Source organism: Oncorhynchus kisutch, unplaced genomic scaffold (genome assembly GCF_002021735.2).
Source record: "Oncorhynchus kisutch isolate 150728-3 unplaced genomic scaffold, Okis_V2 scaffold3973, whole genome shotgun sequence".
NCBI classification, from domain to species: domain Eukaryota; kingdom Metazoa; phylum Chordata; class Actinopteri; order Salmoniformes; family Salmonidae; genus Oncorhynchus; species Oncorhynchus kisutch.
In genome coordinates, this window is record NW_022265918.1 from 214180 (window position 1) to 228404 (window position 14225).

At 40.3% G+C, this 14225-nt stretch overlaps 1 protein-coding gene across 1 annotated transcript in view; it reads right to left on the reverse strand.

Moving 5' to 3' along the window:
* The window catches only part of LOC116372943 (unconventional myosin-XV-like), a gene marked incomplete at its 5' end in the record, with an annotated part of 176783 nt that overhangs the window by 63415 nt on the left and 99143 nt on the right, over positions 1–14225 (reverse strand). The window contains 5 exon segments of the mRNA XM_031821429.1: positions 5013–5136; positions 10997–11091; positions 11187–11296; positions 11451–11548; positions 12529–12622. Of these exon segments, the coding sequence (XP_031677289.1) occupies positions 5013–5136; positions 10997–11091; positions 11187–11296; positions 11451–11548; positions 12529–12622 (521 nt within the window).

Genomic DNA, 14225 nt, shown 5'->3' on the forward strand with positions numbered 1-14225 from the left:
TCTTTATGTAGTGTTGTCTCTCTTGTTGTGATGTGTGTTGTTGTCTTTAGGTCTCTCTTTATGTAGTGTTGTCTCTCTTTATGTAGTGTTGTCTCTCTTGTTGTGATGTGTGTTGTTGTCTTTAGGTCTCTCTTTATGTAGTGTTGTCTCTCTTTATGTAGTGTTGTCTCTCTTGTTGTGATGTGTGTTGTTGTCTTTAGGTCTCTCTTTATGTAGTGTTGTCTCTCTTGTTGTGATGTGTGTTGTTGTCTTTAGGTCTCTATGTAGTGTTGTCTCTCTTGTTGTGATGTGTGTTGTTGTCTTTAGGTCTCTATGTAGTGTTGTCTCTCTTGTTGTTATGTGTGTTGTCTTTAGGTCTCTCTTTATGTAGTGTTGTCTCTCTTGTTGTGATGTGTGTTGTTGTCTGAGGTCTCTCTTTATGTAGTGTTGTCTCTCTTGTTGTGATGTGTGTTGTTGTCTGAGGTCTCTCTTTATGTAGTGTTGTCTCTCTTTATGTAGTGTTGTCTCTCTTTATGTAGTGTTGTCTCTCTTTATGTAGTGTTGTCTCTCTTGTTGTGATGTGTGTTGTTGTCTTTAGGTCTCTCTTTATGTAGTGTTGTCTCTCTTGTTGTGATGTGTGTTGTTGTCTGAGGTCTCTCTTTATGTAGTGTTGTCTCTCTTTATGTAGTGTTGTCTCTCTTTATGTAGTGTTGTCTCTCTTTATGTAGTGTTGTCTCTCTTTATGTAGTGTTGTCTCTCTTGTTGTGATGTGTGTTGTTGTCTTTAGGTCTCTCTTTATGTAGTGTTGTCTCTCTTGTTGTGATGTGTGTTGTTGTCTTTAGGTCTCTCTTTATGTAGTGTTGTCTCTCTTGTTGTGATGTGTGTTGTTGTCTGAGGTCTCTCTTTATGTAGTGTTGTCTCTCTTGTTGTGATGTGTGTTGTTGTCTGAGGTCTCTTTATGTAGTGTTGTCTCTCTTGTTGTGATGTGTGTTGTTGTCTTTAGGTCTCTCTTTATGTAGTGTTGTCTCTCTTGTTGTTATGTGTGTTGTTGTCTTTAGGTCTCTCTTTATGTAGTGTTGTCTCTCTTGTTGTGATGTGTGTTGTTGTCTTTAGGTCTCTATGTAGTGTTGTCTCTCTTGTTGTGATGTGTGTTGTTGTCTGAGGTCTCTCTTTATGTAGTGTTGTCTCTCTTTATGTAGTGTTGTCTCTCTTGTTGTGATGTGTGTTGTTGTCTGAGGTCTCTCTTTATGTAGTGTTGTCTCTCTTGTTGTTATGTGTGTTGTTGTCTTTAGGTCTCTCTTTATGTAGTGTTGTCTCTCTTGTTGTGATGTGTGTTGTTGTCTTTAGGTCTCTCTTTATGTAGTGTTGTCTCTCTTGTTGTGATGTGTGTTGTTGTCTTTAGGTCTCTCTTTATGTAGTGTTGTCTCTCTTGTTGTGATGTGTGTTGTTGTCTTTAGGTCTCTCTTTATGTAGTGTTGTCTCTCTTGTTGTGATGTGTGTTGTTGTCTGAGGTCTCTCTTTATGTAGTGTTGTCTCTCTTGTTGTGATGTGTGATTTGTCCTATATTTATATTTTACTTTTATTTAATTTTTTAAATCCCAGGCCCCCGTCCCCTCAGGAGGCCTTTCGCCTTTTTGGTCGTCATTGTAAATAAGAATTTGTTCTTAACTAACTTGGTTAAATAAACAACAACAAAACACAAACACACCCCACAGAGAGATGAACCTGGAGAAGAGTTCCCTAAGCAAGCTGGTCCTGGGGCCCTGTTCACAAACACACCCCACAGAGAGATGAACCTGGAGAAGAGTTCCCTAAGCAAGCTGGTCCTGGGGCTCTGTTCACAAACACACCCCCACAGAGAGATGAACCTGGAGAAGAGTCCCCTAAGCAAGCTGGTCCTGGGGCCCTGTTCACAAACACACCACACAGAGAGATGAACCTGGAGAAGAGTCCCCTAAGCAAGCTGGTCTTGGGGCTCTGTTCACAAACACACCCCCACAGAGAGATGAACCTGGAGAAGAGTCCCCTAAGCAAGCTGGTCCTGGGGCTCTGTTCACAAACACACCCCCACAGAGAGATGAACCTGGAGAAGAGTCCCCTAAGCAAGCTGGTCTTGGGGCCCTGTTCACAAACACACCCCCACAGAGAGATGAACCTGGAGAAGAGTCCCCTAAGCAAGCTGGTCTTGGGGCCCTGTTCACAAACACACCCCACAGAGAGATGAACCTGGAGAAGAGTCCCCTAAGCAAGCTGGTCCTGGGGCTCTGTTCACAAACACACCCCCACAGAGAGATGAACCTGGAGAAGAGTCCCCTAAGCAAGCTGGAGAGCCCCAGGACAGCAGCACAATTAGACCCAATCAAATCAAAAACAAACCCTAACCCTATGAAAACAAAAAGATAATTATTTCCAATGTGTCAAGTAAATAACAAGAAAACAGAGCAAACTAGAATGAACACCAGAATACCTGACCACTGTGACTGACCCTAAACAGAGAGACACAGTGGCAGAATACCTGACCACTGTGACTGACCCTAAACAGAGAGACACAGTGGCAGAATACCTGACCACTGTGACTGACCCTAAACAGAGAGTGGCAGAATACCTGACCACTGTGACTGACCCTAAACAGAGAGACACAGTGGCAGAATACCTGACCACTGTGACTGACCCTAAACAGAGAGACACAGTGGCAGAATACCTGACCACTGTGACTGACCCTAAACAGAGAGTGGCAGAATACCTGACCACTGTGACTGACCCTAAACAGAGAGACACAGTGGCAGAATACCTGACCACTGTGACTGACCCTAAACAGAGAGACACAGTGGCAGAATACCTGACCACTGTGACTGACCCTAAACAGAGAGACACAGTGGCAGAATACCTGACCACTGTGACTGACCCTAAACAGAGAGACACAGTGGCAGAATACCTGACCACTGTGACTGACCCTAAACAGAGAGACACAGTGGCAGAATACCTGACCACTGTGACTGACCCTAAACAGAGAGACACAGTGGCAGAATACCTGACCACTGTGACTGACCCTAAACAGAGAGTGGTAGAATACCTGACCACTGTGACTGACCCTAAACAGAGAGTGGCAGAATACCTGACCACTGTGACTGACCCTAAACAGAGAGACACAGTGGCAGAATACCTGACCACTGTGACTGACCCTAAACAGAGAGACACAGTGGCAGAATACCTGACCACTGTGACTGACCCTAAACAGAGAGACACAGTGGCAGAATACCTGACCACTGTGACTGACCCTAAACAGAGACACAGTGGCAGAATACCTGACCACTGTGACTGACCCTAAACAGAGAGACACAGTGGCAGAATACCTGACCACTGTGACTGACCCTAAACAGAGAGTGGCAGAATACCTGACCACTGTGACTGACCCTAAACAGAGAGACACAGTGGCAGAATACCTGACCACTGTGACTGACCCTAAACAGAGAGACACAGTGGCAGAATACCTGACCACTGTGACTGACCCTAAACAGAGAGACACAGTGGCAGAATACCTGACCACTGTGACTGACCCTAAACAGAGAGTGGCAGAATACCTGACCACTGTGACTGACCCTAAACAGAGAGTGGCAGAATACCTGACCACTGTGACTGACCCTAAACAGAGAGACACAGTGGCAGAATACCTGACCACTGTGACTGACCCTAAACAGAGAGACACAGTGGCAGAATACCTGACCACTGTGACTGACCCTAAACAGAGAGACACAGTGGCAGAATACCTGACCACTGTGACTGACCCTAAACAGAGAGACACAGTGGCAGAATACCTGACCACTGTGACTGACCCTAAACAGAGAGACACAGTGGCAGAATACCTGACCACTGTGACTGACCCTAAACAGAGAGTGGTAGAATACCTGACCACTGTGACTGACCCAAAATTAAGGAAAGCTTTGACTATGTACAGACTCAGTGAGCATAGCCTTGGTATTGAGAAAGGCCGCCGTAGACAGACATGGCTCTCAAGAGAAGACAGGCTATGTGCTCACTGCCCACAAAATGAGGTGGAAACTGAGCTGCACTTCCTAACCTCCTGCCCAATGTATGACCATATTAGAGAGACATATTTCCCTCAGATTACTCAGATACACAAAGAATTAAAAAACAAACCCAATTTTGATAAACTGCCATATCTACTGGGTGAAATACCACTGTTCCATCACAGCAGCAAGATGTGTGACCTGTTGCCACAAGAAAAGGGCAACCAGTGAAGAACAAACATCATTGTAAATACAACCCATATTTATGCTTATTTATTTTCCCTTTTGTTCTTTAACTATTTGAACATAAAAATGACATTTTAAATGTATTTATTTTTTGGTAACTTCTGTGAGTGTAATTTATATTGTTTATTTCACTTTGTTTATTATCTACTTCACATGCTTTGGCAATGTTAACATGTTTCCCATGACAACAAACCCTTTTTGCAGACAGACAGACCGAGAGAGAGAGAGAGAGAAAGAATTTTGGAGCAGACAGACAGACAGACCGAGAGAGAGACAGACAGAGAAAGAAAGAATTGGCGAGCAGACAGACAGACAGACAGACAGACAGACAGACAGACAGACAGACAGACAGACAGACAGACAGACAGACAGACAGACAGACAGACAGACAGACAGACAGACAGACAGACAGACAGACAGACAGACAGACAGACAGACAGACAGACAGACAGACAGACAGACAGACAGACAGACAGACAGACAGACAGACAGACAGACAGACAGACAGACAGACAGACAGACAGACAGACAGACAGACAGACAGACAGAGAAAGAAAGAAAGAATTGGGGAGCAGACAGACAGACAGACAGACAGACAGACAGACAGACAGACAGACAGACAGACAGACAGACAGAGAAAGAAAGAAAGAATTGGGGAGCAGAAAGACAGACAGACAGACAGAGAAAGAAAGAATTGGGGAGCAGAAAGACAGACAGACAGACAGACAGACAGACAGACAGACAGACAGACAGACCGACCTCCGGGCTGTAGTCCTGGGGGATATGGTCTGCTGGAGGGGGCCTGACCCCTCTCCTCCTCTCCTCCTCCTATTCCTCCTCCTCCCTTCATCCGGCCTGTCATACTGGCTGGCTTGTCCAGGTCCTGAGAGAGACGGAGAACAGTGTTGAGACTAAAACAGGCTGATGGACGGAGTGAGAGAGACAGAGGAAAGGACAGAGAGGAACAGAGAGGGAGGTCCGTAATTGGCCCAGTCATTGGAACTCTATCCTCCCTGGGTAATACCATACACACCCTAAGAGCTGCACACACAACCTTCTGCTCCCAATCCCCCAGACAGACACACAACCTTCTGCTCTGCTCCCAATCCCCCAGACAGACACACAACCTTCTGCTCTGCTCCCAATCCCCCAGACAGACACACAACCTTCTGTTGCCAATCCCCCAGACAGACACACAACCTTCTGCTCTGCTCCCAATCCCCCAGATAGACACACAACCTTCTGCTCTGCTCTCAATCCCCCAGACAGACACACAACCTTCTGCTCTGCTCCCAATCCCCCAAACAGACACACAACCTTCTGCTCTGCTCCCAATCCCCCAGACAGACACACAACCTTCTGCTGCCAATCCCCCAGACAGACACACAACCTTCTGCTCTGCTCCCAATCCCCCAGACCGACACACAACCTTCTGCTGCCAATCCTCCAGACAGACACACAACCTTCTGCTCCCAATCCCCCAGACAGACACACAACCTTCTGCTCTGCTGCCAATCCCCCAGACAGACACATAACCTTCTGCTCCCAATCCCCCAGATAGACACACAACCTTCTGCTCTGCTCTCAATCCCCCAGACAGACACACAACCTTCTGCTCTGCTCCCAATCCCCCCAAACAGACACACAACCTTCTGCTCTGCTCCCAATCCCCCAGACAGACACACAACCTTCTGCTGTCAATCCTCCAGACAGACACACAACCTTCTGCTCCCAATCCCCCAGACAGACACACAACCTTCTGCTCTGCTGCCAATCCCCCAGACAGACACATAACCTTCTGCTCTGCTCCCAATCCCCAAGACAGACACACAACCTTCTGCTCTGCTCCCAATCCCCCAGACAGACACACAACCTTCTGCTCTGCTCTCAATCCCCCAGACAGACACACACAACGTTCTGCTCTGCTCCCAATCCCCCAGACACACACACCACCTTCTGCTCTCAATCCCCCAGACAGACACACAACCTTCTGCTCTGCTGCCAATCCTCCAGACAGACACACAACCTTCTGCTGCCAATCCTCCAGACAGACACACAACCTTCTCCTCTGCTGCCAATCCCCCAGACAGACACACAACCTTCTGCTCTGCTCCCAATCCCCCAGACCGACACACAACCTTCTGCTCTGCTCCCAATCCCCCAGACAGACACACAACCTTCTGCTCTGCTCCCAATCCCCCAGACAGACACACAACCTTCTGCTCTGCTCCCAATCCCCCAGACAGACACAAACATTGGGAGAATGTGAGCTAGTTCAGGGGTTAAGTGCCTTTATAGGTTATGTTGTGTTATGATGTGTTATGATGTGTTATGATGTGTTATGTTATGATGTGTTATGATGTGTTATGTTATATGTGTTATGATGTGTTATGATGTGTTATGATGTGTTATGTTATGATGTGTTATGTTATATGTTATGATGTGTTATGATGTGTTATATGTTATGATGTGTTATGATGTGTTATGATGTGTTATGATGTGTTATGATGTGTTATGTTATATGTTATGATGTGTTATGATGTGTTATATGTTATGATGTGTTATGATGTGTTATGATGTGTTATATGTTATGATGTGTTATGTTATATGTTATGATGTGTTATGATGTGTTATATGTGTTATGATGTGTTATGTTATATGTTATGATGTGTTATGATGTGTTATGATGTGTTATGATGTGTTATATGTTATGATGTGTTATGTTATATGTTATGATGTGTTATGATGTGTTATATGTGTTATGATGTGTTATGATGTGTTATGATGTGTTATGTTATATGTTATGATGTGTTATGATGTGTTATGATGTGTTATGATGTGTTATGTTATGATATGTTATGATGTGTTATGATGTGTTATATGTTATGATGTGTTATGTTATGTGTTATGATGTGTTATATGTTATGATGTGTTATGTTATGATGTGATATGATGTGTTATGATGTGTTATGATGTGTTATGATGTGTTATGATGTGTTATGATGTGTTATGATGTGTTATGTTAAATGTGTTATGTTATATGTTATAATGTGTTATGTTATATGTTATGATGTGTTATGATGTGTTATGATGTGTTATATGTTATGATGTGTTATGATGTGTTATGATGTGTTATGTTATGATGTGTTATGTTATGATGTGTTATGATGTGTTATGATGTGTTATATGTTATGATGTGTTATGATGTGTTATGATGTGTTATGATGTGTTATGATGTGTTATGTTATGATGTGTTATGATGTGTTATGATGTGTTATATGTTATGATGTGTTATGATGTGTTATGATGTGTTATGTTATGATATGTTATGTTATATGTTATGATGTGTTATGATGTGTTATATGTTATGATGTGTTATGATGTGTTATGTTATGATGTGTTATATGTTATGATGTGTTATGTTATATGTTATGATGTGTTATGATGTGTTATGTTATGATGTGTTATATGTGTTATGATGTGTTATGTTGTGTTATGATGTGTTATTATATGTTATGATGTGTTATGATGTGTTATGATGTTATATGTTATGATGTGTTATGATGTGTTATGTTATGATGTGTTATATGTGTTATGATGTGTTATGATGTGTTATGATGTTATATGTTATGATGTGCTATGATGTGTTATATGTTATGATGTGTTATGTTATATGTTATGATGTGTTATGATGTGTTATGATGTGTTATGTTATATGTTATGATGTGTTATGATGTGTTATGATGTGTTATATGTTATGATGTGTTATGTTATGTGTTATGATGTGTTATATGTTATGATGTGTTATGTTATGATGTGATATGATGTGTTATGATGTGTTATGATGTGTTATGATGTGTTATGATGTGTTATGATGTGTTATTATGTGTTATGATGTGTTATGATGTGTTATGTTAAATGTGTTATGTTATATGTTATAATGTGTTATGTTATATGTTATGATGTGTTATGTTATATGTTATAATGTGTTATGTTATGATGTGTTATGATGTGTTATATGTTATGATGTGTTATGATGTGTTATGATGTGTTATGTTATGATGTGTTATGTTATGATGTGTTATGATGTGTTGTGTTATGATGTGTTATGATGTGTTATGATGTTATATGTTATGATGTGTTATGATGTGTTATGTTATATGTTATGATGTGTTATTTTTATTTTTTTATTTACCTTTATTTAACCAGGTAGGCAAGTTGAGAACAAGTTCTCATTTACAATTGCGACCTGGCCAAGATAAAGCAAAGCAGTTCGACAGACACAACGACACAGAGTTACACATGGAGTAAAACAGACATACAGTCAATAATACAGTATAAACAAGTCTATATACAATGTGAGCAAATTATGATGTGTTATGATGTGTTATGATGTGTTATGATGTGTTATGATGTGTTATGATGTGTTATGTTATATGTGTTATGATGTGTTATGATGTGTTATGATGTGTTATGATGTGTTATGATGTGTTATGATGTGTTATGTTATGATGTGTTATGATGTGTTATGATGTGTTATGTTATATGTGTTATGATGTGTTATGTTATATGTTATGATGTGTTATGATGTGTTATGATGTGTTATGTTATGATGTGTTATGATGTGTTATGTTATGATGTGTTATGTTATGTTATATGTTATGATGTGCTATGTTATATGTTATGATGTGTTATGTTGTATGTTATGATGTGTTATATGTTATGATGTGTTATGATGTGTTATATGTTATGATGTGTTATGTTATATGTTATGATGTGTTATGTTATATGTTATGATGTGCTATGTTATATGTTATGATGTGTTATGATGTATTATATGTTATGATGTGTTATGTTATATGTTATGATGTGTTATGATGTGTTATGATGTGTTATGATGTGTTATGTTATATGTTATGATGTGTTATGATGTGTTATGATGTGTTATGTTATATGTTATGATGTGTTATGATGTGTTATGATGTGTTATGATGTGTTATGTTATATGTTATGATGTGTTATGATGTGTTATGATGTGTTATGATGTGTTATGTTATATGTTATGATGTGTTATGTTATATGTTATGATGTGTTATGATGTGTTATATGTTATTATGTGTTATGATGTGTTATGATGTGTTATGATGTGTTATGATGTGTTATGATGTGTTATATGTTATGATGTGTTATATGTTATGATGTGTTATGATGTGTTATGTTATGATGTGTTATGATGTGTTATGATGTGTTATGATGTATTATGATGTGTTATGATGTGTTATGATGTGTTATGTTATGATGTGTTATGATGTGTTATGATGTGTTATATGTTATGATGTGTTATGTTATATGTTATGATGTGTTATGATGTGTTATGATGTGTTATGTTATGATGTGTTATGATGTATTATGATGTGTTATGTTATGATGTGTTATGTTATATGTTATGATGTGTTATGATGTGTTATGATGTGTTATGATGTGTTATGATGTGTTATGTTGTATGTTATGATGTGTTATATGTTATGTTATATGTTATGATGTGTTATGATGTATTATGATGTGTTATATGTTATGATGTGCTATGTTATATGTTATGATGTGTTATGATGTGTTATGATGTGTTATGTTATATGTTATGATGTGTTATGATGTGTTATGATGTGTTATGTTATATGTTATGATGTGTTATGATGTGTTATGTTATATGTTATGATGTGTTATGATGTGTTATGATGTGTTATGTTATATGTTATGATGTGTTATGATGTGTTATGATGTGTTATGATGTGTTATGTTATATGTTATGATGTGTTATGATGTGTTATGATGTGTTATGATGTGTTATATGTTATGATGTGTTATATGTTATGTTGTATGTTATGATGTGTTATGATGTGTTATGATGTGTTATGTTATATGTTATGATGTGTTATGATGTGTTATGATGTGTTATGATGTGTTATGTTATATGTTATGATGTGTTATGATGTGTTATGATGTGTTATGATGTGTTATATGTTATGATGTGTTATATGTTATGTTGTATGTTATGATGTGTTATGATGTGTTATGATGTGTTATGTTATATGTTATGATGTGTTATGATGTGTTATGATGTGTTATGATGTGTTATGATGTGTTATGTTATATGTTATGATGTGTTATGATGTGTTATGTTATATGTTATGATGTGTTATGATGTGTTATGATGTGTTATGTTATATGTTATGATGTGTTATGATGTGTTATGATGTGTTATGATGTGTTATGTTATATGTTATGATGTGTTATGATGTGTTATGATGTGTTATGATGTGTTATATGTTATGATGTGTTATGATGTGTTATGATGTGTTATGTTATATGTTATGATGTGTTATATGTTATGTTATATGTTATGATGTGTTATGATGTATTATGATGTGTTATGTTATATGTTATGATGTGTTATGTTGTATGTTATGATGTGTTATATGTTATGATGTGTTATGATGTGTTATGATGTGTTATGATGTGTTATGTTATATGTTATGATGTGTTATGTTATGTTCCAGGGCCTTACGGCAGAAGAAGGAACCTGGGGTCTGAATCCAGCAGCCCTCCGGTTGTATGAAATACGGTAGGATGGTAGGATATGATACCTGTGTAGTTTAGTAACTTAATCCCCCGCTGCAGTCTGCTCCATTCATACTGCCCACCCACACACACACACACACACACACACACTGTGTGTGTCTCACCGTGCCGCCATCTGATAACACAGGGTTGAAGAGGCTGTCCAGGTAGCGATCCACCCCTCTCTGAGTCTGACCATCGCTGAACACATCAGACTCCACTGGAGAGGAGACACTGTTAATATCACTGTGTGTGTGTGTGTGTGTGTGTGTGTGTGTGTGTGTGTGTGCTGTGTGTGTGTGTGTGTGTGTGTACCGTGGCTGGAGTATCCGTCAGAGCCTGGTAGGCTGTACGCAGGTTGGGTGGCGCTGATGAAGGGCGGGGGCAGCTCTTCATCACTGTCAAAACCACTGCCAAACAGAGTCCTAGTCACACAAACAGGCTGGGTGATTAGTGTGTTGGGCCAATCAGAGCCCACCGTTTCCCTGATGAACCAATCCTCCTGGCTGGGTGATTAGTAACATTGCCTGAGACCTGTGTTAGCTCCCCAGTGAAGGGTTTGTGTGTGTTTAGACTCACAGGCTGGCGTTGGTTCGAACCCTATTAGGATCCTCAGCTGAGATGATGAAGTAACTCTTCTGTTTGGGGAAATCGGACGGCAGCTCCAAGTCTGAGATCTAAAACAGGATTCAGTTAGGGCCAGACCTTTTCAAAGTCTGAGATCTAAAACAGGATTCAGTTAGGGCCAGATGTTTTCCAAGTCTGAGATCTAAAACAGGATTCAGTTAGGGCCAGATGTTTTCCAAGTCTGAGATCTAAAATAGGATTCAGTTAGGGCCAGATGTTTTCAAAGTCTGGGATCTAAAACAGGATTCAGTTAGGGCCAGGCATTTTCAAAGTCTGAGATCTAAAAAAGGATTCAGTTAGGGCCAGACGTTTTCAAAGTCTGGGATCTAAAACAGGATTCAGTTAGGGCCAGGCGTTTTCAAAGTCTGGGATCTAAAACAGGATTCAGTTAGGGCCAGGCGTTTTCAAAGTCTGGGATCTAAAACAGGATTCAGTTAGGGCCAGATGTTTTCAAAGTCTGAGATCTAAAACAGGATTCAGTTAGCGCCAGATGTTTTCAAAGTCTTAGATCTAAAACAGGATTCAGTTTGGGCCAGACCTTTTCAAAGTCTGAGATCTAAAACAGGATTCAGTTAGGGCCAGTTAGCCTGATAACTCTCAGTTAGCCTGATAACTCTCAGTTAGCCTGATAACTCTCAGTTAGCCTGATAACGCTCAGTTAGCCTGATAACTCTCAGTTAACCTGATAACTCTCAGTTAACCTGATAACTCTCAGTTAACTCTCAGTTAGCCTGATAACTCTGATGGCCTGATAACTCTCAGTAGGCCTGATAACTCTCAGTAGGCCTGATAACTCTCAGTAGGCCTGATAACTCTCATTTAGCCTGATATCTCTCATTTAGCCTGATATCTCTCAGTTAACCTGATAACTCTCAGTTAACCTGATAACTCTCAGTTAACCTGATATCTCTCGGTTAACCTGATAACTCTCAGTTAACCTGATATCTCTCAGTTAACCTGATAACTCTCAGTTAGCCTGATAACTCTCAGTTAGCTCAATGTGTGTATGTGGTGTGTGTGATATACCCACCAGATCCATGACGTAATCATGACCGGCTAGCTCCGCCCACTGCCCATGCTCCTTCATCAGTATAGAAAACCCCCTCCACGCCTCACACACTCCCCTACAGGAACACAGACAGACAGTATAGAAAACCCCCTCCACGCCTCACACACTCCCCTACAGGAACACAGACAGACAGTATAGAAAACGCCTGTGTAGTAGGATATAATACCTGTGTAGTAGAATAGTAGGATAGAATACCTGTGTAGTAGGATATAATACCTGTGTAGTAGAATAGTAGGATAGGATACCTGTGTAGTAGGATGGTAGGATAGGATACCTGTGTAGTAGGATAGTAGAATAGGATACCTGTGTAGTAGGATAGTAGAATAGGATACCTGTGTAGTAGGATAGTAGGATAGGATACCTGTGTAGTAGAATGGGATACCTGTGCAGTAGGATTGTAGGATAGGATACCTGTGGCGTAGGATGGTGGGATAGGATACCTGTGTCGTAGAATGGTAGGATAGAATACCTGTGTAATAGGATAGGATACCTGTGTAGTAGAATAGGATACCTGTGCAGTAGGATTGTAGGATAGGATACCTGTGTCGTAGGATGGTGGGATAGGATACCTGTGTCGTAGAATGGTAGGATAGGATACCTGTGTAGTAGGATAGGATACCTGTGTAGTAGAATGGTAGGATAGGATACCTGTGTAGTAGGATAGGATACCTGTGTAGTAGAATGGCAGGATAGGATACCTGTGTCGTAGAATAGGATACCTGTGTAGTAGAATGGTAGGATAGGATACCTGTGTAGTAGGATAGGATACCTGTGTAGTAGAATGGCAGGATAGGATACCTGTGTCGTAGAATAGGATACCTGTGTAGTAGAATGGTATGATAGGATACCTGTGTAGTAGAATGGTATGATAGGATACCTGTGTCGTAGGATAGTAGGATAGGATACCTGTGTAGTGGGACGGTAGGATAGAATACCTGTGTAGTAGGATAGGATATCTGTGTAGTAGGATAGGATACCTGTGTAGTAGGATGGTAGGATATGATATCTGTGTTATAGGATGGTAGGATAGTATACCTGTGTAGTGGGATGGTAGGATAGAATACCTGTGTAGTAGGATTTGATACCTGTGTAGTAGGATAGGATACCTGTGTAGTAGGATGGTAGGATAGGATACCTGTGTAGTAGGATAGTAGGATAGGATACCTGTGTAGTAGGAAAGGATACCTGTGTCGTAGAATGGTATGATAGGATACCTGTGTAGGATGTAGGATACTTGTAAGGATGGTAGGATAGGATACCTTTGTAGTAGGATGGTAGGATAGGATACCTTTGTAGTAGGATGGTAGGATAGGATACCTTTGTAGTAGGATGGTAGGATAGGATACCTTTGTAGTAGGATGGTAGGATAGGATACCTGTGTCGTAGGATGGTAGGATAGGATACCTGTGTAGTAGGATGGTAGGATAGGATACCTGTGTAGTAGGATGGTAGGATAGGATACCTGTGTCGTAGGATGGTAGGATAGTATACCTGTGTTGTAGGATGGTAGGATAGGATACCTGTATATTAGGATAGGATACCTGTGTAGTAGGATGGTAGGATAGGATACCTTTGTAGTAGGATGGTAGGATAGGGTACCTGTGTCGTAGAATAGGATACCTGTGTAGTAGAATGGTATGATAGGATACCTGTGTAGT